The sequence below is a fragment of the Bombus huntii genome, chromosome 3 (genome assembly GCF_024542735.1).
Source record: "Bombus huntii isolate Logan2020A chromosome 3, iyBomHunt1.1, whole genome shotgun sequence".
NCBI lineage: Eukaryota > Metazoa > Arthropoda > Insecta > Hymenoptera > Apidae > Bombus > Bombus huntii.
The window spans coordinates 16,630,787-16,656,840 of record NC_066240.1 but is presented as its reverse complement, the minus strand read 5'-3'; the positions used below and the strand labels follow the sequence as shown (position 1 = coordinate 16,656,840).

Here is a 26,054-nt window from a genome sequence, read left to right as displayed (position 1 = left end):
ATTTTATTACACCCATAAAACACGGAAAAAAGACATAATCATTGACATAGTAGGATAATTATTAAAGAGAATACTAATTTCGAAAGCCTAAAAACCCGCTCTAGACGATTAGGAAATAATTTATTGTTACGATCCAGCGGTTTTAATTGGCAAGCTGTTTACGTTTCACCCGAATTCGCTAATAAGAGTGGAATAAAAGAGAAAGGACTGCAGACCGTCTAAATTATTAAAGGGTAATTAGAAACGAGGGCTCCGATAAGGTCTTCGTAATGGCACCTCCTTTGCTTCATTAAGAAATAATTCACCCGGCCTGAGTGGAAAACCCACTCGCCCTTTTTCCTCCGTTTCCTCCCTTTTCAATCCGTCGTTTTATTCTGATCTCGTCCACGACACAATGCCCGTGACGTATAATTGTGTATTACCCATTCTATCCTAATGCGTAAAATCCATTAACGTTAAAAATTATTTCACCCCGGAGGGAAATAGCCCGCGGGAAAAACAAACGAGAAAAGGGTTGGCTCCGATGCTCTACAACTACGTAAACAGTGTGATTTATCGTATATTCACTCGACAATACTTTCCTTTCCTTTCCTTTCCTTTTCTTCTATTATTTTTCCTCTTTTTTCTCTTTTGTCATTACTATCTTTCGATTTTGGACGAAGCAAGAAATATAAGAACGTAAATCTTGAAGAAAACTTTTGTCGAATCTTAATCCGAAGTAAAGAATATAGCCTCGATAAAATGTATATCGATATAGAGACGAATCTAGATAGTTTTCAAGCATTTAAATGCAATTGCCTTTAGATGTACCTTTCGATCCTCAGAATTTGCATATAATGTTAGCAAAGTTTTACGTAGGACATATTTCTGCTTCGATATGAACGTTGGTAATAAGAATAATAAGAAATTTGAAAGGATTCGTTATCGCTTATTAAGTTATAACTTATGAGTGTGATAGACTAGATCAGAAACAATATCGTACAGCTTTCATCAGTTAACAGAAAGAACATTAACTTCGTATTATTTTAGAAACTTCCATTCGTTAATTGATTCTCGAACCGATTAAACGAGAGCTTAAACGTGGCGCGCTGATTAAATATAGCCCACATTCTACAAACAGTGAAGCAAAATTTAAAAACGATAATACATCCTCTTATCGAGATACTTCATCGAATTTCAATGGAAAGTGCCATACAAGTTGCGTTTATCCGAGCAAAAATCAGCAGTATTATTCACGATAAAACGGAGATCAAATACTCGAAAACGATTAAACAAGATCTGAAAACGATAATACATCCGATTACCGACGGAGTTCATCGTATTTCACATGGAAACACCATCCATACGATGATCGGCGTTCATTGGAAACAAAAATCAACAACATTATTCAGAGCGAGAGGCCTCGTAGAGAAGCGCGGGGCCGAACCTTTCGAGCTAATAATTCGCCGAAAGTATTGCTTTCCTCCATTGGAATTGCAAAGCAGTTCTGCTAAAAACCGGTGCTGGTGGCTAACGTTCGGCGCAGTTTTTGTCGGTGTTTTGCCAGGGGGACGCTTAACTAAAAACTGGCAACGCGCTCCGTCGTCCACTTTCGACATCAAAGAGCGGATAACAATGAATAAAAGTTCTGCCCCCTCCCCCTAGGACGCTCCTAATTTCGGAAATGGAAACGAGCGGAACTTCTGCCGTGATCACGTCAAGGAAGCATTATTGTTCGGATTGAGGGACGAGACAGGAGTGGGATACGAGGCTAAAATGTCACAAGAGAAATAATTAGCCTGTCGAACGAAGTTTTCGACGAACTCAGATTCCAGGCACTCTGATACCACCGTGCAACGACATTCTAAATGAGTTTCGACCCTTCCTCGCATCAATCGACCAAGTACATCTTCGCGTACCTTGAATTTTCTATCGATGCTTGTCCATCTTCTATTCTTAACTAGGTTTTTATTTTGATGTGGGGACGCAATAATATCATGGTATGCATCATACGCTCAAATTTGGAAGTTGTACAAGGTATGTCGTAAAGACACATATAGCTGTTCGATTTCTGGCTCAACAAAGGTCAGAATTATTTCCTCCAAAAAACGTCGTTGTTATTGAAAACAAAAAAAAAAAACGAAAGATCTAGATCGTATGAACATGGTTTGATAATTCTAGTATCAAACTCAGTGCATAGCGAAACAAGAGAATCGGACCACTTCCAGTCGACTAAATTCTGGAAAATCTGCACGTATACTGAAATTCCCCATAGCGATGATGACGGGCAGGCATTATCATCCATCTTGAACGCTTTGAACGAGACCATTCGGCCGGGGATCAATTTCCTAGAGACGCTAAATAATCAGCGAGTCGATAAATGTTCGCCAATTTGCATCTCACGTTACGCGCGCCCGGCCCTCCTGTGATTACGCCACGGAATTGCAACGATGCCTGATTAAAGATGCAACGCGGCATCGAGTGGCCTTCAAAGCCCTTTCGACACGAGACCTCATCCCTCTGTTGGACACCATTTCAATAATTGCGTGTCTTACGATCGGCTAACCGTTTCCCTGTACCTGTTGTGCCCCTCTCTTTGTCTATCTTTGTCTCGTGTTTAACCTTTTGTACCTGTTGTTGTGGTTGTCAGCTTCACGCACCACCAGAGTTTCCCTTCGAAGAGGATAATTAACAAACTCCGCTATGCATCGATGATTAACATTCGATAATTGAGTGTATCGGGAATGAAATTACTAGCGTGTAGCAAGGTTCGAATGGTGGGTGAAATAAAGAGGGATAAAGAGGGATATCGAGGTCACGAGAGAAGGAAGGGTCGTGGTAATTGAGATTCCTCTCGAACGTTCGAAAGTCGCGTCGAGATTTAGAAGAAAGGGAAAAGTATGTGGGAATTTACATGGAAATTGTATGATGTGGTTAATAATAGAGAAAAATTTGAAAAGAAACTGGGGGAGAAAGTAAAACTGATGCTTGACTTAACAATGACTTTTAAGGGAATATAGAAATGAAAGAGAATTATAGAAATTGTCACTGAAGTAGACTGTAATTGAAATCGTATAACGCGCTTGAATAGTTCGTTTATTTGAACAAATTAGGACAGGTTGTTACGCAGATTCCTCTTAAACAAGATTGGGTAGAAGGTTAAGAAGGAATTTAATTTGACGAGAAATTTCAAAAAAGGAATTGATTATACAGAAATCACAGAGGTAATCCGTGAAAAAGAATCTATATATAGGATCCGTACTATCTTTTGTATCACTTAATTCGTTAAATAATACAGCAAAGCTCGTGGTCATACGTGGTTAAACGAATTTTAAAATTCGAAATGCATGGCGTGTCGCAAAGGGATGAAAATTACGACGTGTCCTTAAAGCGTAAAATTCGTTCGGGAGGCGAAAGCCGTGGCGTCGATAAAGCAACGGTCGCCTCTCTCGATGTAGCAGAAGCGTGAAGGGTTAATGAATGGATATTCAGGCGAATCCGTGCAAACCACGGGCCGTCACGCCGGTGTCCGTAGGTGAATGGGAAACGAGTCGCGAGCGGTCACATCATAAATCGTCATCGACGCGGCGGATTGATCGATATTGCGCCCCGCACCCGTGTCAAAATTACACAGAGATAACAAATTAATTTTCCGATCGCCTCGCGAAACCCGTCGAACGCACCCGTTCGTGCTCGTTCCGGCAAATTTACTCGCTGAACACGATTTTCTCTTTATGAAGTCTCGTTCGGATTAACTTACTCAACTTCGCTTCGAGTTTGGGCCCGTACAAGTTGAGTTATGTAACTTTAAGCCTATGTTCGAGCTGTGGTAATCCGACACGGGTATTTAAAGCTTCCTTCAAATCGATTCGAGGTAACTTGACTTCAAACTTATCTTCGTACGAATCGAATTACATATTTCATTTAAAGTCGGTTAAGTTTAAGTAACCTGATACGGATATGTGTAAAGCTTCGTTCAGATTAGTCAAGTCGTTGGAATTCAAGTAACTTGGCAAACCTAAACGAGACTTACATTCGTGTTTAATGCGACCTTTTCACGGCAATCGACTTCTTCCATCGTATCTACGTATCAAGGTAAGTGGAATGTCTGAAAGCAACAGCGTGAAACAGCTAGAAAGCAGCCTGTTTTATATTTGTTCTGCTTGTTATTCGACGCTGGTCTTGAAATCGTTCCGAGGAATCGCCTAGCACAGCAATTTCGTCCACTCAGATTGAAATGAAGCACACGTGACAATAGCCGTCTCGATGGCCGGATCTCATTCTGCAGCCAGTATTCCAGTTTGTCCGTTTGGCCTGTTTGCTTGCACGGTACGCCTGCGACATTATTCGAGCGACAATAACTGGCCCTATGCTCGGTGAACGAATTTTTCGAACAAACGACCGATTACAAATGCGTGTTGTCCTGCTCGATAACAAGAGACGCAAACAAACGATAGTCGAAAACTCGTATGATTCGTAATCTTAGCTTTCAAAGAGGCCCGAGTACAATTCGTAATGCGGATAGAGTAAAGATGATTTCTCAATGTAGATTTTCGTGTTATACGAGAAAACGAGAAAAGATGCAATTTGAAATTAATGAGAAGAAATTTAAAACGTGTATACTGTACAATTAGTATCCTCGCGCGTTCTGTCTTTTATAAACAAAATTTCAATTTTACAAATAAAAGTTATTTAAAAGGTATGTTACATTGAAGAAACAGAAAGAAGGGGACTTTGAATTATTCGTACGATTAAATCCACATTCAACTTCCCGAGGAAATAAACTGGTTGCAGTTTGAAGACGATTTTGACGAAACCCAGAGGTTGTTCAGTGCAAAAATATCGCGCGAAATATTTAACATGTATATAGGAGCGTCGTTAATATAAACAATTGGTTGGAAGGCTACGAAGATAGATTTTCGGCAGATGAGAGCATAAACTTCTCGAGTATTTTTCGCGTAAAAACCTTCGATCGTGTTCCGATATTATTCGAAATTAAATACGGAAGTACCTTGAAACAATGAAAACTAATAATAGCGGCTGCTTTTCGCGCGGTTTATTTATTTCCAGCGGAATTTCCTTGTCGGCTTTAAATATGAGCGTTCGACGACTGGTCGAGCTGCAAGAATTATATTTTCCATAATTATTTCGATTTTCCTGCTTGAAATTTTATATCGTAGTATTTATGATAAAACACAGATAAATTGAAGATCAGCTCGTTCATTAAGATCAGTTCACAGGCCAATTCGCTAGAATAAAATTATTTGGTTCTTTATATTATTTATACCAAGTGGACTTGTTCAATTATGCGTTTCTATTATCATATAAGTGAATTTAATTAACTGACAAGTGTTTGCAATTTTTCTTCGCACTGAACTGTCTGAAGGGTTTTAATTCTTTGCACTCCAATTCTATTAGAACGATTGAAAGTGAGAATCTTAAATTACCTTTTATTACAGTTTATTATTCAATTTGTAAATTACATTCATAAAATTCAGGTAAAAATCTTTATTATTCACATTACCTCAAGAAAGTTTAAAATTCTTGAAGATAGTAATTGAATTAATACGTTCGGAGAGACTTATTCGTCATTGTTCGAGAAGCTTAATGTTGCTAGTTTGTAGGAATACTTTCTATAGATATCAATATCAAGTCAAAAATCGATACTTCATAATTGCAATGTACCCTCTAACTTTATGAGGTGCATCGGTCGATATCAAGTATCAAATCAATACAGGGTGTACCGCAATTGCCCCACGAAACGATATACTGTAAATTTCGAAACACTTTGTACAATATAATCGATAAATGGCATAACTGAGAAATTATTTCGACGATATATTCTAGAAAAAAAACTTAGAAACACCCGGTATCGGTATAGTAGATACCCCAAGTTCCAATAATTCTCACTTAACACGCAACGATATCCACATAAAATTAAAAATGATATATCATTAATTGGAAGGAGTAGCTCCTATCGATATCAAATATCTAGACAAAATTTCTATATGAATGTCTATAAATCGTAAAATGCGAGCAAAGATGAATTGGAGTGGAAAGAGTGAAACTCGAGCATAAGTAGCGGCCGGTTGTCTTTTGTTTTAGTTGGTTTCCCCTATGTTTGCCCGAGTTTCGGCTTTGCATGGCACGTTGCATCATCACCATCGTCATCATCATCGTTCGGTACAGAGCTCGCCATGTCCCTCGCGGTCGCCTAGCAGAACGGCGTCTCTCTGCGACGCTAGTTCCGGTTATGAATCGACCAGGAGCCACCTAGGCCCTCACTATAGCGACTACAACATGCCCAGGAATAATTCGCCTGTGTTGAAATACAACAGCCTAAAGCCACGACGAAGGAAGCACAAACGTTCGCAATTCTATTCACTGAGAATGTGTCGCAGGCACGAGAACAACGTGCACAGGAAGTATCAGCTTTACGCTATTCCGATATACAAGTGCCCTCATAAGAACGGAAGTACCAGTACGATCACGACTATCGTCAGATCTGGTACACCGTCTTTATCCACCAACCAATCGGATCAGAATCAAAATTTTAATGAAAGTTCGAACGAAAGTCGTTCGAACAAGGATCAATCGGACGAGAAACAGTCGAATCCGACAGTGGCACCGCCACCGCCGATTCCAGCGCCAAGAAAGTTGAAGAAGACCGATCCCTCGAAGCACACCTATCAAAACGTCCCCCCTCCCGTTTTTCCACCGAAAAACATCTCGTTGCCGAGGACCAAGGTTTGTCGACTACTCGTGTTCCTTCCTATGTACGTTAAGTACCCGTATTCGTAGCAGTTCGTGAAGAACCGTTGCTGCCGCCCCCCAGGAGATCGCTCGTTTCTTGCGAAGCTGTTGAAACGAACACACTGGGATTGATCGTCCGCAGGGTGATCGATCGATCGGACCAATCGTTCGTTCTTGTGTTCTATCTACGTATCTATCTTGTTTTTACAACATGTTTTTCGAGCTGGATAAGATGCATGTTCTTTGAAGGACGGGTTTATTTACAGTGGGAGAGAAAAATGGAGAGGATTTGTGGAACATTTGTTTGATTGGTTTGATCATGCGTTTTGAAGGAATGTTATGTAGTTTTGAAAGGAAATATATCGTAATACTGTTAGGTAACAGGATGTGCCACGTAATCGGAACAGAGCTGTAGAAGGAAAGATTTGATTATTAAATAAAATTACAGAAAAAGGTTAGATATTCAATTTTTCCACCGAATAAAATCATTTTCCATTCGCGAGATAATAATGTCACTAATCAGCGATTTCTATTCGATTAATTTCCTATTGATTTAAGATACAGCGCCTGTATGATTTTCATGTCGCGATCAGTCAACATTTTAAAAACAAATGATTAACGTTAAGAAATTAAAAGACAAGGGCTTTGTTTAACAAACATGTTATGATCGAAAAATCAAATTTTCGCCATTTCCATTCTTTCATGCATCTTAATTACCAACTCGGTCGATATTCAACGATTGTTCAATATCAGCCAACGATCTCACTCGTTCGATCACATCCCATCGACCTCGTGTAATTAGTCTACGCTTGGTTCGACCATTTTCTTGAATTACCCACTGCTCAAGTCGTATAATGAACCAACGACGTTTATTCAAGAGTAGAAGCGAAAGAATTTTAAAATTCATAAGTATTAGTCATTTGTTTAAATACTTTAAATTAAACAATCCTCTTTTATTTATATCGCTGTTGAATAACATTTGGAAGAAAAGCTACGTTATACGTATTTTGTGCATAGTTATTTATGCATTGCTCGATTATGGTATAAGTTATAGTACTTTTGTGGTATATTTTGAAAAAAGAAAATATATATATATATATGTAATCCCAACAGTTCTGAGATGACAATTTATGTTTTGCAATTGAATTTTTTTCTACCATTTTATCGCGACCAAGATTTAGGCAGCAGCAACGATGTTCTGGAACATTGCATACAAAAGTAAATCCTATCCCTTAAGCACCAGTTTCTAATAATTAGCATCGCACCTACTGCATGAGTACGATTTACGTGTCCGCAATAGATATAAAACAGCAGCTTCGAGCAAATAGGAGGTAGAGTTGCCGGAGTTGCCGAGTTATAATCGGAAATCATATTTTCCCTGCTAAGCTGGATCTGGCCACCTATGTAGCGACCGTCCTTGTGTATGTCGGCCGCGTATCAAGTAAGTTTCCACACTCACGACACAAAAATACTAGTACACACATACACACGTAAATAACAACTGTACACGTTGCTTGCCACAAAGCTTTTCAACCTCATTCATAAAAGGAGGTGAAATATTATTTCGAAGCCTTTTAAAGACTCAGTGGCGCGGTCTCTTTCTCATTTCCTTTTTTCTTTGTGTTTGGAGGAAAAAAAATTCCCTTTTGCACGGAGTTGATATTGTTTTGAAGAGATAGTAAAAAAGATGTTTGCTCGGTCTATTCGAAGCAACGGAGAAAAGGAGATACGGATGCTCTGGTTCGCCAAGTCGCTTCTCGTCGACCGACGAGGAAAATCTTTTTGAGACGCGACACCAGCTTCAAACGATCTTCCTTATAACGAGTACTTTCGCCAAGAGGTACATGATAACCACGTTATGCTCATTCCCGGGATTGCTGTGTATAAGCTAGGATTTATATTTCGCGGTTAAGGAGAAAAGAGAAAATGTCGATCGCGGGTACTGGCTCTTTCACTAATGAAATATAAGAGAAAGAAATTTAGCAAACTATTAAATAAATTAATCGTTCCTCGGGGTAAGAGTATAGCATATAGCAACTAAAAATATTACTGAATATATCGGACATAGGAATTTCGAAAATGATTCCGATATCGGAGAGAGGAAATTTTGTACTATTCCTTATCAATTACATAACTTTCCTTTTAGAAGATTTAACGAAAAGGAAAAAAAAACGTATGTTCAATTTATCTGAAAGAATCAGTAGAGTATCCAGACAAAACTCGATTGGAATTCAATAATTTAGAAGAAACTGAGTCGTAAAATTCATAATTTGTTTGTAAAAACGAAGCTACCTGGTTTTATTTTTCGAAAAGAATATGGAATAGATAGAAAAGATTGAACGTGATACGATAAAGCGTTTAAATTGTATAATACATTTTTCTCTTCGATAATCCTAACAAGTTGATTTTCACGTTGATCATGTACGATTGATGTTTTCAATAGAGCCGTGCCAACGCTATAAATCATATACGACATACGCGAATGACACACGGAATAAATAGTAATATCAGAAAAAAATGCTTCATTCAACGTTATCTGTCATATGATCAATAACTTCGATGAAATTTCCGTTCTCGGAACAAATCGCTTTGCCAGTGAATGAATCAAATAGCCAATTGACGTCGAATATATCGTAGCAGTTTGAACAATATTTGCATATTAAACTTTAATTCGACGAATAGCTATCTCTTTCTCCCGGAACGGAATTGAAATAAAAATTAAAAGGTACAAAATGTTTCGCTTTTCTCGTTTCACTGACTTATCAACAGCAATTTCTGAGATACGATTAATATTATAGAATGCTATTGTTTGAATTAAGATGTTTCCTCCGAATGATTTGCAAAAAGTGAAATAGCCATTGTGTCTCTACGTTCTCTCCGATAAATTCTCTTTCTCTCAAGAACTTTGTCGAAATTTCAACTTTCGCTTCATCGCTAAAGACCACCGCGTATTTCGATCATTTTATCGTTTAATTCGTTCATATAACAAAAGATCGATATCCAAATAATGGAATTACAATCGCCTTTCATTTCCTTCGACAAATTTTATCTCGCATCATTTCAAATTTCAAATTCATCGGAACAATCGCATCCCTCTCAATACTTCCAATTATTCCATTGTTAAAATCATTCGTATAATAAAGAATCCATATTGAAATCCCAATGGACCTATCTTCCAATCATTTGTCTCAACACGCACGCGGTAATTACCCACTAGCACGATCGAAGGATAAAATAATAGTTCGCTAAATCCATGGATAATTTCTCTAAAGTACCATCGAGTCAGTGAAATTGGTTTAATTTGTCGAACATTTCCTCTGAAAAATTGTCAAACAACGAACCTTCGATCGCCTTTCGTTTCTTCTTTCTTTCTGCTTTTTTTTTCTTTTCAAAGTTGAAATTTCATCTGTCATCGATGATAATCACATATCCTGTAAAATATTTTCGATTTCTCCGGCCTAAATTATCCATATAACAAAGAATGTATATGCATAGGAAAATCCCAGTAGACCTACCTACAAGCGACCAATCATCTCTCCGACCGATGATAATAATCCACTGGCGCTGTTTCGAAAGACGAAATAACATTTCGCCTCCGGGTTCGGTATCGCGATATCCGCCACTAACGACACCTCCCCCGACGGCCGTATCCCCAGCGACTAACCCTGCCTGTTGCAGACCGACAGCCTATACAACTACAAAGAACACTACCAGCAGCAACACCGGCAGGAGATGCAGCAGTACAGCTATCCGTTACCGAGCAACAGTTCCAGCCAACTAACACTGCCACTAACGCGCAGCCTCTATCATTCCTCGATAGTTAGCCCCTTGCAGACCTCGTACGTGCACGCGAACAGCCGACCACCGACCTTGGCACAGCACGAGAATCATCTTCCCATGGTGGCTCATCCCGACGAGGAGCAACAGAACTACGCGAACCACGACTCTACGAGGCAACCGCGCCGCCATTCGGGCAACCGGTCAAGCGACCGAAGTCAAAAGTACAGGAAGCACAAGCGTAGCGAACGGAAGCAAAAACAAAGGCGGCCAGAAGCTTCCAGGAGAGCAGACGCGTACGCGAGCGCGCCCTCCTGCGAGACCAGCTTCCACCAGGTCCAAGAACTCGGTATACCCGAGACTTACAAAATCTCCTATCCCCATTACTACGAAGATGACATCGCGGAATGTCCACCCGACTATCACAGATCGAACCCGAGTTCTCGTCAGCAGATCTGGGAACGACAGTCGAATCGTTGCCCACCGGAGAGCACGCACTACGCGGACACAGGTGACACGAAGAACCGGAACAAGTCAAAGAGGATGTCGTCGAACCTTGGCGATGGGCGGTCGCCGTCCGCGCCCACGATAATGCAGTATGCCGAGCTACACTTCCGGGACGTCGGTCAGGAGATCGATGTCTAAAAGGTCAGTTGGGCGGGTTCGGGTTTCAGGTTGTTTGGGAATTTACGCTGTAGATCGTTGGTTACGATATACGTGTTTTCGCAATGAGAAGTCTTGTCTCAGATAATTAATATCTTGTAAATCGATACGCGAATATTCATATAAAAGTAAAGAAATTTTAGTCGAGTTCGATGATCTCACGTTGCAAATTATAGTTGCGGTGTATATCGCGTATAGATTTTTCGCGTTGAGGCTATTTGGTGGTTGAAATAATTTATATACCGTTAATATAAAATTTTGTGCTAGATGTTCCTCTTTCCTTTTTTTTGTGATATAAAAATTGGAAAATTTTCATCGAATTCCAGGGTGGTAGGGTATGCTAATTGATAATGTTCTGTTATTGGAAAGTTCGATGATTCGGATAATCGATATTTTCTAAATACAAAATTCTATATTACATAGATACGTGGATAATTTTGTTTTATTACGCAAAAACACAGGATTTGTTAATCTTACGATTGAATTTGATCGATAGTAATCGTAAATATAATAAATATCACGTAAATGATAAAGTAAATAGAGAATGTTGAGTTTGTGAGGGAAGGAAATGGGAAATTAGAGATGAAATTGTTCATACGTGTTTTATGGAGAACATACGAAATTTATATAGAGATTCTGTAATTAGAAGCTTGAATTTAGAATTATGGTAGAAGGAAATTTGAATCTTTCGCATCCATTAATGAGATATCTCGTTGTTCGAGCGACGCTCTCAACAAGATCTCGTGTGACCTTTTATCAGAGTGAGATATATCTGCTGCGAAAATTTGAAATGAAAATTAGTTTAACAGATATCTTGTTCACAAGTGTGGAAGGATTAACGATAAACGTATGTTATACCACATTACATGCGAAAATTGAAAAGCAAATATACGAGATATTTCGTTCGAAATATCGCATCGTAATATTCCTCGTTTATAAATATGAAGAGATTTTCGAAAAAGGATATGTTTGATACGTAAATACTTATATGAAAAATAATTATATCCGAGAAATCATTTATATTTACATAAAGATTTGTATATACGATGGAATCATAAAATAACGTATTTTGATTTTACTAATGAATTATAAATTATGAGTACGTATTATTATAAAATACAGTATAGCATATAAAAAATGTGCAAACGATTGAAATTTTTACATTGGTTTTCTAAAGAATATTTAAGATGGGAAGATGATTCATATGATAACAAATTACCAATCTTTTTGATACTAAACGACAGGTCCGAAAAATTTTTCATTGAAAAGTGTTTATAAACTACAGCGTAAATTCTTGAATCGATATTACCATCAAAGCGTTATTGACAAATCAATTCGATAATCAGTTCATCTTCGACAGAAAGAAATCAAAATAATCGAAGAATGATAGGGGATTGAATGTTTAGAAATTTCTACTAAAATTATTGACTACTAATTATTAATAAAATATTATCCATTAAAAAATCATTTAAACAAATTTATAATAATATATTAACGACAGATTATAATAACAAGTAATAAAAAGGTCATTATAATTATAACTAACGAATTATAAGCTGGGTACTACATATCGTTTGGATTACATCCTAATTTCGCAACGGAATATCAGGTATGGAAAAATTAAACATTTTGTTTCTTAGGAAATTGTTTCGTTGTTTTTACGTATGAATTTTCTATTGTTCGAAATTTAATATTACTCCGTCGTTGCGACTGTGTCTGTTTGTTTGCGTTTGTTTCTGCGTGTATGATTTCTTGCATTCGTTTGCCTCTTTTCTCTTTCATTTCTTGCATTCTAAATATGCTTTCGAGCTTGCCATTTCTATAATTTTAATAATTACCAACAACGGGTTTGCATTTCTTTTTTCCTCCTTTGTTCGCGTATCAACTTGGTCGGTAAGTATTTTTAAATTGAAACCAGCTAGCGGAGAAAAAGTCGATTAAACCGCGTGGAATTGAAAACAGGTAAATTGGACGATACGTAAAGCGAATTTCGTAGAAGAATTTTTCTGTTGAATATCACAGGCTTGGTGATATTGCGATTACCTAAATATTACAAACGCTTGTAACTGTATTAAAAATCTCGTTTATAAATTCCATGTCAAACGTCTGAAAATTTCCCTCCAGTTATTTCATCGAAATAACGATTGTTCGATATTAAAAATAACAATGATACATTTCCTCGCGTAACAAACGTCGAAACTTAAATAAATTGTTTTGCAAATGTCTGTATCGAAAATTGCGTTTATTTAAATATCGATACTCAAATACTTAATATATAAATTTTATCGAAAATTTTTATTGTCACCGATTAAACAATTAAAATTCAGAAAAACAGTTTAAAACGTTGAATAAAGGAAGTATCTTAACAGAAAGGATTAAATGAATAATATACAGCGGTTCACGGAAGTATTTGAACACGTACCACACAACAATTTTATATAACAGGGTGGTTGGTAACTGGTGGTACAAGCTGAAAGGGAGCGATTCTACGCGAAAAAAGAAGTCGAAAATATAGAATACAAATTTTTCGTTCGAGGCTTTGTTTTCGAGAAAATCGACTTTGAATTTTCGCTCGGTACGCGTGCGGTACGTTATAACGGATCTCACTGTAGATCGTTGTCTCGATGGAAAAATTTAAAAAAAATTTTTTTTTTATTTTTATTCTATATTTTCGACTTCTTTTCTCGCGTAGAATCACCCCCTTTCCGCTTGTACCACCAATTACCAAGCACCCTGTGTATACGTATTGTATGCCTGTTATACAAAACGTTTAGACATTTTATTAGCACCACAATGAGAGACACGATTGTCATGATTATATGTATATTTATGAAATTTTACAATTCTCATTGCAGCGCTCCTTACAGTGCTAATGAAATTTCAGATGTTTTATATAACACGCATAATATATTTGAAAGAGATGACAAATGTTCAAGTCGTTTTGTGAATCGCTTCAAGTATAACAAGCAGATTATGGGAGAACCCTGTAAATGAAGATTAAAACGATTTGTCGCTTGTATTCATAACGATATACAGGGTTGTCATACATAACAATTGTATTCCAAATGTTTGTTCGTAGGAGGGTCAGCAGACAAAGAGCGATACGTACATTTACTAGGACATTTTGGCGTCCGACATGCCTTGTAGGTACATTGTATTCTATGAATTACGTCGTATTGCTTAGATTTGTTATCGGTATGGCGATCGATCCGACATGTGCGCTACGGCATATGGACAATGAGGCTCTGTTTGTAGAAAAAGCTTTTCACATTGTAGCATTTAATCCTTTGCACTTGATGATACAATGTATATCACATAATGTTTTGATATAGAGACATATCTTAAAAATCATTAATATCTCGAACATGGAGATATTTGATGAGATTATATAACAGATAATCGTTGTTGGAGATTTATCGTTCGTTCGTTCGGTGAATAATTTCTTGAATTCAACGCGCTGAACGTCATTTCACTCTCGAATCTCGATTCCCTGATCTTATCCTCATTTTAACAAATAAACAAACATTCGATGTTTTGAAAGGAGTTCTGACATAAGATCCAAGTCACACGTATTAACAATTATTTTTTCGTATTTTCCTGAAACTTATAAAATTTCTTAGCTATGATAAAATAGAGTTAATTAGCTCGCAAGAACAGGATAGAAACTTAATGATTAGACGGGAAATGTTTATAGAAATTTATATTTTCATAGACACGAATGAAGAAATAAAACTTAAAATAAAAATCTTATCGTCTGTATATTGTAATATGTATTTTACTTTGATATTTTATATATTTGTTGCCACTGTTGCTTATTCGTCGTAACACAAATACATAAACACTCGCAGCGTGTTAATGAAGATAACGAACTAATAAGGAAAATTGTCAAATTTGTATTTGCTTTCCGATATCGATGGAATTTCTAAATTTTTATACACTGCGCCAATAAATTTCGAAACAGTTTTATCTACGCTTATCGACGAATGACACAATTTCTAAAAGAATAACAAAGCGTGTACATTTGAGATTTAAACTTTCTTCGGTGCGTTATAAAATTCAATCTACAGCGCGAAGATAAGCGCGTTGTCTTATTAGACTATGCTCATTCATAATCGTTTAATTGCCTTTCCACGGTCACGTTACTTGTCGAATCGATAATTCACTATAGATAAGTGGCGCCAGTTATTTAACAGAATTTATATCTCGATGGAAAGCGAGATACTCTAGAAATCGTAACTTTCGATGTTTTCGAACTCGAATAATTTTCAACTAATTTTCTGAATAATATAAATAATTCTGAATTTAATATAATTTACTAATCCGATATAATTGAATAATATATGACCGTTTAAAAGGCTTGCAGCGATGTTTGAAAATTCACATTTATCGACTAATGCACATGTCTATTGCTCTAACGATATTTTACCATTTGCTCTCAACTTTTCATCATCCTCCTCGATAAACTTCTTCGGACCATTTTTTATAGATATTTATCTAATAAATTCAATCTTTTGTTATGAAAGAAATTTAATAAAAAGTCACGTGTATGATAGTATGTTTTATGCTAGTAGTATCTTCTTGAGGAATGCTTTCGTTGTTAACAAATTCCAGACGTTCCTCTGAGATTGTTGCATTTAGTCCAAATGGAAGCATTATTTGTTCAAATTAAGCAGCTTACCGTTCGTTACAAGCAACAAATATCTTCTACGCTCAGCAAATGAATCATAGGATTTAATATCAACACTAGCTAAAAATGGGACAAATTTTTCAAACAATCTGGTTTAGTGGTTTATAAAATCGAAAGAACCATAATGATACAGATAGCAATAAGAAATGTTAAGGAAGAAAAATGAAAATATCTTTGTCACAATTCAGGTTTTAATAATAATACGAGTTGCAATAAAAGATAATCCGATATTCTACACCAAGAAAATACTATAATTCTATGATAAAAATTTGAAATGTTTCAAGTTTGAACGGTACTTTGCTAGCGACCAAAATCGGCTTCCTACTTTTAATCAGAGTTTCGAAGCTTTTTCCAGATATAAGCGAAAGAAGCTAAGCCAGAAAAGCAGCGAATAGGTCACGTTCGCGTCATAAACTCAATCCCAATCGCAAACTTTAACAAACTACTGATTCCAAACTTATGGGCGTTGGTAACCCGAATTTCATCGAAACGATGCTTCAAATTAAACACTGCCATCATATCGTAAACTTCATAGCAAACTATCTATTTGTTAAAAAATTCATTTCTATTTTCGATATACTTTAGTCCTTTCTTTATACGTCGATTCTGCTTAATATTAATATCGTATGATACAAGGATTAATAGTTCCAAATTAAATCGTTGATTCAAGAAGCAACGACTCATAATTCAAATTTCCACATGTAAGGAATTCTTAACTTACAAACTTTCAAGAAACATTCCTCTCAAAATTTGAAAATATTGATATATTTCAAAAGTAGGATATTAATTCAACGATCTTCAAATGCAGCATTCACGAAGAAAATCAACTAACAAGTGCAAAGGATTAATTTGTCCTAATCTCCGTGCAACTTCCATAGCTTTCCCGGTTCGGCTGCTACATTTACAAGAAAATTGTATCAAAGTTCTATATACCAATACATAGCATGCAACGAAAAATAGAAATCGAATACACGAACTTTTTACCACGCGAAAGAAAAGCATGATAAAAATACAGCGCGGTAGCAACGAAAAGAATACTATGGGATTTGCCATTTAACTCTTTACACGACTCCATATAATAATACACGATTCCATATAAGAATAATTCTTCCAAATTTTTTATGATTTACGATAGTACAGAAATGAATGGATTTAGCCCGGCAAATACAAATTCGAAAGAAACAACATTTCGTATGCACCATACGCTTAACTAATATACCTAACATTTTACTTTTAAATTTGCTTACGGATACTTTAATATCTCGCTGTACTTTACGATACGTCTCACAATATCTTTAATATTTCATTTCATTAAAAGTACTCTTATTCCGTATTCGCGTCAGTTCACGAAATTAGCCGTCCTTGTTAGGTATTAGCGACGTACAGAACAGAGATCCGCGTTGTCACGTTCGCGAAACGAAGCGACGTATACATCTGACTGATCATTAAAATTCTAACAGCAATGAACACATGGTTTGTTCGTGAAACGATAAAGCTGTTCGGGTGGCAGGCGCGCGTCGAAAGTTTCGAGGTGGAATCGGCGTCGATTCATCGTCGAAACGTCGCTCGATGATCGCTTTATCCGGCTGTGTTCGATTGTGCATGCTAGGATTAGAACGATCGCGGCAGCAACGGCTTCGTGGACGAGTCACGTTGTAGCATGCTAGCTGGATGCCTGCTTTTATAACGTAGACAGCATATTGATATATCGTGGTCCGATGCTGCTATCTCGATCGATGCGTGGGCCTTCGTCGCGATTCGATCGGCGTACAATATGCATTTACTGTGTCGAAAGATTTCAGGTTTTTTCCACGTGTACCACGTTTCACGGAGAACCCGCGGAACCGAAAATATCGGAGAAAAATCAGTCTTTCTTTTGACGTCAATAACTCTGAAAACATGCATCTTTCGAAATAATTCAATTCTTTAGAATCCTTTGACAATGGTTATCGCGAGACACAAGGTTTATTATAACATAAAGAAGAGCAACTACGAGGCAGTAATTTTTAGAATCAACAGAAATGTAGCATAAGGTAGGATTATTTGAGTCAAGTCGAGTATTATAATTTGCCACTGTCAAATTCAATTATAAACAATTTTTAAGCGATCTGCATTTGAAAATAAAATACTTCATTCGTTACAGTGGCGTGTTCTCGATGACGATAGTTTCGAACCAGGAAAGAAGCTTGCTCGTCTAATATCAATATTTTCATCGTCGATTATAATTATATCACCTCGTTGTCAGTTATAGTTCAGTAACAACGCATATATTATACATATTACTTTATTTCTGAAAGTTACTTTGTTCTTCTTTTTCTAGTTTTTTAAACGTATAATATCTCACTGATTCAAATCATCGTATCTTAGCGTGCATGTTTACGTTGGAAAGGGAATAAAGCGAAAGTAGTAGCAGGACGTATATAGTCAGACAGTCTGGAGAGTGAAACGATATCGATTAGACACCTTGATATATTAAATATTATTCGTTGTACGAAAAACGACGATTGAAGAATGAAATCAGATAGTATTTTGAAGTTTATTTACTATTGTATGTAAATGAGAAAAATTGTATGTAAATTAAAAAATTTGGCAGATCTTCTTTCATATACTTGGAAAATTTCTTTCATAATAATTTTAAATATCGAATGGACGCATGTTATAAATCAGTGAAATATTACAATGTAATATTAATCACGCATCTGCATAAATGTTATTAACGTGTATAATGAATAATAACGATGATTATGAACGCCTAAATAAACCATAGCATATGAAACATTATACGTAATGAAGAATCTGGCAAATTGTGTCTACATTGTTGTTATTATGAAACGTACCTTAAAATGTACCTTTGAAATAATAATTACATTTTATCTTTTATCATTTAAAAAATCTTTAACATTTTAATTTCGTTATTATTTGAGAACATTAGAAGGTAATATAGCGATAAATTTCTTACTGTGTAATCATATCTCGTTTGATCTATTTAAAAAATCTTGATACATTTATTTTAAATATGAGTACAGTGCAAAACATTTTTTTTAATGGAATTCAACATAATACTCTAGGACATATAATTTATTATTTCAAAAGTTAATTAATGATTCGATATTTTACGAAAATTTTACCTACAAAATAAATATTTTCGAATATTACCAATTTACGTAACGTAAGTTCTATTTTTTTATTAGATCTTCCAAGAAGGTCCTAAAAAGGAGATACCAAAATCTTGTAAAAAAAAAAATTAACAGAAGTGTTTCTTTTAGAAAGAATATCAAAGAACCACATTCCAACCATACTGTGAAACTATTTTATACCTGATGTTTAATCACATAGAGGCTAGTGGTAGAAAATGAAGAAGAAGCAAAAAGATGATGAATAAAAGGATAAGGAAATGAGATGAGTAAAGTTTCGGGATTAAAACTTGAAAAGATAATATGGCATAGATAAAATATTCTTTAGGACACCTCTCTTACAAAGTAAAGCGATTTAAATTTTAATACATATGCATGGCATTAAAGGTATGTTCTTTAAAAATATATGAAGATATATGATATTGTTTAAAGCTGTATTAATCTGTTATGAATCAATTGATTCTTTAAATGCAAAACATTTCGAATAACATAAAACTACGAAAAATATATATCGGTGATGTATAAACTTTAAAGTTCAAAGTTCAAGATTCTAAACTAGATTCGGATTAGATTCAGCTTCGTTAGTCAGAAAGCTAATATCGTGATTATAACTTGCCGACCACCTGCGATTTCTATCTCTTGGTAATGCAGAGGAAGACGAATCCATATCTGGAAGAGATATTGCGAACAGAGTAGAATCTCGAATATCTAAACTAATTAACTAATGGACAGGTAATTGGATTATTTATGCATTTACAGGAAATTTAAATATGTAACAATATACACATGATACGCAAAAATATATATTCTTGCATACTACCAAACCAGGAGATTCTCGTTCGTTTGCGATTGTATCTGCACAAAGTACTTTCAATTATCTACGCTAACGCGCTAACAATACGGCTAGCGATACTCCAACTTCTGCCATTCGTCATTACACGAAACATAGTCGAGATTCTACCATAGTGTTACAATAATAAAATACCAAGAATATTTCTCTTCTAGTTCGATTCAATAATTCAATATAAACCCATTATCGTGGAATTGAGAAACGCTATAATTGGGAAGTTCGAATGATAAACGGCAAAAGAGACAAAGAAGGAATATTTTAATAAAAGACAATGTTTTCCTGCTAGATCCAATATTAAATATTGCAACTTCTATGAATTAATTTTAACTTTCAGAAGAAACTTCATTTCACGCTTCTCGTTTATTTTTACATAAGAAATCACCGATTGCTCGCTTGTATCTACGGTCCTTAAAACTTTCGAACGCACCCAGCATAACATAAAAACGATTCATTCGACGAGAAACACAGTCTAACGAAGAACGCTTTTACTTTTTTCTCTCTGCTGTTTCCATGAAACTTACATTGGCTTCGAAATATCCCTCCGAGCTCGAATGCAGGAGGATTCGAGCGTGCAACGTGCGAGCCGACACACGCTCCACTGTTTGCGTAGCCGAAGAGAACATTAGACTAAGGTGTTCGTTGTAATGTTCTGTTTACGCAGCCCTTCAAGCCGGAATTTTCGGATCTCGACTACGCGGACGTGGACTACCGCTCCTATGGGCCGATCAACTACAAAGCTGCCAGCATCGCGCTCCTCCAAAAACAGCAACAAGCACAGAAGCAACAGCAACAGCTTCAAGGACGACGGCCGCAGATGTATGGTGTCACAGACGAAAACGAAGATCTTCTTTAATTTGTTTTTCGTTTTCGTTATCTCCAATTTGTCTTCCTTTTTGTTCATTTAACTCTTAATTGATATTATTGGATTGTAGATAATTCAGAAGAATTTAAGTCAGGTTATTTAATTCGTTAAGGGCAAACTATGCACGAATGCAGTATACCTCATTTGGGATTATTTTTAGGTCAATTCGCATCATTGAATTCCGTCTTTCGCAATTCACAGATATTTGCTTCACATTTCTCTTCGCTGACACTTTTCCTTTGTATATCCTACAATTCTATGAAACCTATTGCATGTCGAGTAATGAAAGTTTTTGTTTGTTTAGTGAAATTATCTAAAATACTCATTATTCGTAATGTGTTTTATTTATTACACAGAGGAGTATATTAATTTATCTAGCTTTTGCAATAACGATGAATCAACGTAGCTTGTATTCATAATCGTTTCGTTACTTGGTGCTTGATAAGTTCATTATAGTGTGACTGTTAATACTTCGTGTCAATCTTAATTTATCGTGTAAAATATCGAATAGAGAGAAAGAAAGAGAGAGACAAATAAAAATTAAACTTTCTAGAATTACGTAACCAAGCTTAAATTTAATACAAATTTTCCTGCTCAACTATGATCCAACTGTATTGGTTGAAAGTTAAGTTTCTCTTTTTTTAACGCGATGTTACGTGAAAATTACCTTGTGGCCATAATAATATCGTAACGTGTGTAAGAATTGTGATTAACGTTTAGTGTTGATTACGTAAGCTTCTCTTGCGAGCTTTAATGTTATTACGGATGAGTGTATACCTCGTTTCTATCATAGTTCAGTCGTTTTGACGAACTCGCTGCGAGTGCACTTGGAATGGAAATATATTTTCGTTTCGAATCGATTCATTAACGTTCAAGTCTTAAATTTACCAACCTCGAAATTTTCTCATTTTTAAACGTTAGTCCTTGATTCATCGAATCTCCACCTTTTCAATTATTCGTATTTCGAAATTTTTTAATTTCCAAATTTTCATGTACTTCGATTTTTTTAATCTTACGATCTTCAGAAGACTAAGTAAAAATTCCAACATTCGCATCTTAAAATCGAACATTATTTTAAAATGTTGATAATTCAAAAGATATTCAAAAACAATTATTTTCGTCGATTCTTTTAACATATGAAAAATATGTTACCATTGCATTACCAATGCAAAGTTTAGTAAACATTTCACAGCGAGTTCATCGATGCGCCTACATCTCAAAGCCAAAGAAACAGTTACTTGCTTCAGTCGTGTCTCGAAAGACTTGCACCAAGGACTAAACCGATCTAACGTCCTCCCAAATCAACTGATCACCAAATCGCGTCTTCCTTTGCATCCTTTTACAAAGCTAATTATCTCGATAATCTTATACGCCTAAAATAACCTCTCTTCCATCTTAACATCTTAAGAAAGGTAATTGGATTTCCTTGTTGCGGGACTTTCGTACAAACGACCAACGATCTATACAAAATCGATATGATCAATCGATAACTATAGCCCGAAGGACGCGATTTAGATAGTCGGTACGATCCACGAGAAGGACTAGCGAGTTACGATACCTGTAAATTTATACATAAAAGAATTCGTACGCGAAATTATAAATAAATGGTACGTTTATAAGCTATTACCATGTGTTCTGGGATCAAATTGTCTAATTAACAAGCGGCTAAAGGGGCGAACGATCGATAAACGTTAAATATTAAATATACAAATATATACATATAGTATATATACATATATATATATACAGTATCTTGTTAAATGTTAAAAGAAGAAGAAGAAGAAGAAAAATTGAGACATATCGCAGCCATTGTCGAGCTCTCGCGCGTGTCTCCTCGAATCCGCGATCCTCGCGAGATTGCCGGCTATAATTAGTGTAATTCTCCTCGCTTCTTGCTCCTTTCAATTTTTTGTAACATAAATTCTCTCCCCAACTATGTCCCACCGTTTGTAAGTTTGTACATTATGCGAGGAAACGAAGTTTCCAAGAAAAATCCACGAGGAAAATCCCCTCCAAAAAAAAAAGAACAAATAAGAAAGAGAAAAGAAAAGGATAAAAATAGGAAAGAGAATAGAAGAAAATGACACAAGAACACGTCGAGAACGCAACTATCGTCATCGTCTCGAGCAAGTTTTCGTCCGATTTCTGGCGCTTAACGAACGAAACTCTGTCTCACATATCGTTCTTGTAACAATGTCTTCTTCGTGCTGCCATGGCAGAGTCGCGTATGGTAACATGTGACACCGAGACGGAAGCAACCAGACAGCCAGGGAACAGCGGTTTATCGTTAGATCGATGGTGGACCTCCGTGAAATCGTATTTTTGCCGAGGGAAACCGACCTCCCGCCAACTGCGACGCAACGGTTCGCCGCAGGATTCGTTCGAGGAAAAATTGGATCCTCCAAACAATTCTGGCCGAATCGTTGACGTGCTTCTACCGGAAGCTGCGTCATGCGCCACGGTTATTAATTTTTCTCATTTTTCTTCCTATTTAACTGTCGACCGATATGAAGTTGGACGATAGTTGGACAAAGATTAACTCGTGTTCATTCTATAATTGATCGTATCGTGAATTTGATCAAGCGAAGAGTTTGGTTAAATGAGGATGAGAATCGAATTTTGTAGATGCTGAGAATTGATTCAATGAACATTGTTATATTATCGTTTGTATACTTATACCGTTGTTTCTTATTGGAGAAATTATCAATAAAAAGATTAATCGTCTAATTTATCGATACCTTTGCTACTGAGGTTCACGGATAGATCCAAATACCATAATTCATACGTGAATTTCCATAGTTGTACACGATGTTGCGTTCACGTTTTTGGTACGATACGTACACAATGTTACCAAGTTGCTTAATTTCAAAGTACTTTGTTCTAATTTTATCCTGCATTTTATATGATAAATATCATCCATGTTATCTATTTCGCAAAATATATAATACAAATTAGAATAAAGAAGATCAAATCATCTAACTTAAAAGTAATATCCACACAGTTACCACCACCCATAATCAAACGATATCGGTAAAGGTTAAAAAACTTTGCTTCCTTCAATTTCTCATCGAATACGCGCAACAAACCATAGTAAACCATTTCATACGATTCAATCGTTCTTCTAGAAAGAAAACTAACATTCACGTGCGCGGAACAAATTCAAATATTACTCAGCACGGAAGCCATGATGAATCTTGCGGTAGATCTTTGAGAAACCGTACTGGTTTCGTCGTTCAACTAGTTTCGCCGATGGTAAATTTACAAAATCGAATAGATGTCTAGTCGGAAGTATCTCGCGTGAACTTATCGTCCATCCATCCGTTCGTCGAGACATCTCAACTTTCTAATGGAAAATCGCGTCGAATTTCAGCAAGTTCGAGACACCTTCGACCAACACAGTTTCCATTCGTTGATTCCCTTCTGGTTGTCTGGGAAACCGGGAATGTGTCGCTGTAACTATCTAGATATCCGCTGGCCCCGTCAGTAACGGCAAAACATAGTGTTTGGTATTGTTAAAATTCACAGAAACAGAAATTACGCCGCGGAACCAAAGTTTTACGAACATAGTCTACAACCTCCATTTATTTGAATTTCATTCGTTTTAGTTTTACCTCCGTGTGTGTTTTAATTTCAACTCCTGTCAATTAAATCCATTATTATCCGAATGTGAGTTCTTATTGTTAAATCGTTTAATATATTCGTGATATTTATTTTTCTCCGTTATTTAGGTGTTGCAAACTTTCATACTATTTCCATTTCGTTCGTGGTATATCGCTTGCAATGTGATTTTCGAATATTCGAGGTTGTAAATACTCCTCGAATTGGTAAACATTTTATTTCGTCCAATAGATTACAATGATTTTGTACAGATATAGGACGATATAATATCTTCAATTTATCGTTCGATTGTTGTTATCTTTTCCTTACAAAACATATATACAATACGAGATGTTAGAACATGCGTTTCGTTCGTAATTAAAGATATTCGAAAGGAAATAAGGATAAGTACATTTTTCTGTGTTTGATGTCGCTTTACAGATAGAAAGTAGAGTTTTAACTAAATTGAAATTGAAATTGAAGAATGAAAACAGATCATTACCCCGAAAGTATAAGCCTCTTGAAAGTACACATTGTAAATCGATTATTCAACGATCCAGCACACGAATGAGAAATCATAAATCGTAGGGAGAACCGATGTCCTCTTATTATATGAACTGTGATTGCCCCACGAAGAGTTCAGATAAATGGAGTGTTGCGTTGGTATTGTCTTTCTTCGAGCGGAAGAATTATCACGAGAATGCACAAGAAACACGTTGAACCGTGCCAAATTATATTACGAAGGGCGATCTGGTCTGTTCGTTCGATCAGTTTTAATCGTGATCGAAACGATGAGAACATTTTCGACGTGAAATCGCAACTCTCGATGCTTTCGTCGAGGAAACCGGAACTTGATTTCCGCGTGATGACACGCGTTACCATACTTCATTCCACGTTCTTCCTCTTCGTCGTTCTTCGACAGACTTTGAGACCCTCCGAAGTGATGAATATTTATATATTTTCGAGGCCTCCTTGCACAATTGGGCAAATTCGAAACAGTTTAAAAAATCACGAGCTACGAGTTATGAATGCTTAATAAATTCTTCTGTATAAAAATGAAATGAATCAAATTTTACAAGTGAATCTTAGAAGGATACATTTCGAAAGGCTACATTGATTGTCCTATTCGACGAAAAACTGTAAAGATTGTTCGTGCGACAGAGGTTTATAATCTACAATTTGTCGCTCATCGATTCGCTAATATCATCAATTTGTGAATAATTGTGCAAGAGAGCACCAGTAATCGCGTGATTGTTACGTGGGTGTTCGATTCCTGGCCTCTATTGTACAGTTAAACTAATCAGTTTGTAACATACGAAATGCCCCGTTTTTAGTTCTATCAGTTTTCTAAATTCTTCTGTCAATCAGTCTTTTTATCCTTCTAGGATGTGCCATTTTAAAAGTCGGAATCTTTTTCTTTCGTCACTTTAATTCGTTGTTTACTCTTATTCTTTCGTTTACGTATATAAAAATGCTCTTTCTAAAACTTATATCGTAAAGTATAAATCGTTAAAACATTGGACATTTCGTACGTTACGTAGGAGGATTATCGAACACCGTGAACTTGCACGTTGAAACTTATATTTCATTTCATAATGGAACCGTAATTTTTCATTCTCCAGTGTGGAACAAAAATTTGTATGCGTGTGTGCGTGTGTGTGTGTGTGTGTGTGTGTGTGTGTGTGTGTGTGTGTGTGTGTGTGTGTGTGTGTGTGTGTGTGTGTGTGTGTGTGTGCGTGCGTGTGTGTGTGT

The 26,054-nt window shown here is 36.2% G+C and overlaps 2 protein-coding genes across 13 annotated transcripts in view; both read left to right on the top strand.

The window, feature by feature from the left end:
- Nucleotides 1–26,054, top strand: part of LOC126864106 (hemicentin-1) — a 434,856-nt gene that overhangs the window by 407,099 nt on the left and 1,703 nt on the right. For 3 of the 12 annotated variants that reach the window (XM_050615072.1, XM_050615067.1, XM_050615071.1), the window contains 3 exons: nucleotides 10,411–11,157; nucleotides 14,252–14,315; nucleotides 17,655–20,498. In XM_050615072.1, the coding sequence (XP_050471029.1) occupies nucleotides 10,411–11,154 (744 nt within the window). In that variant the 3' untranslated portion in view covers nucleotides 11,155–11,157; nucleotides 14,252–14,315; nucleotides 17,655–20,498. The other 9 variants (XM_050615073.1, XM_050615076.1, XM_050615068.1 and 6 more) reach the window with 8 other exon arrangements.
- Nucleotides 3,321–8,152, top strand: LOC126864119 (uncharacterized). The gene has a single exon (XM_050615099.1). The coding sequence runs from the start codon at nucleotides 6,097–6,099 to the stop codon at nucleotides 6,778–6,780; it is 684 nt and encodes a 227-aa protein (XP_050471056.1). The 5' UTR covers nucleotides 3,321–6,096; the 3' UTR covers nucleotides 6,781–8,152.

What these genes read in the sequence shown, in the direction of transcription:
- LOC126864119 (XM_050615099.1), top strand. Translation starts at nt 6,097, where the DNA reads ATGTTTGCCCGAGTTTCGGCTTTGCATGGCACGTTGCATCATCACCAT.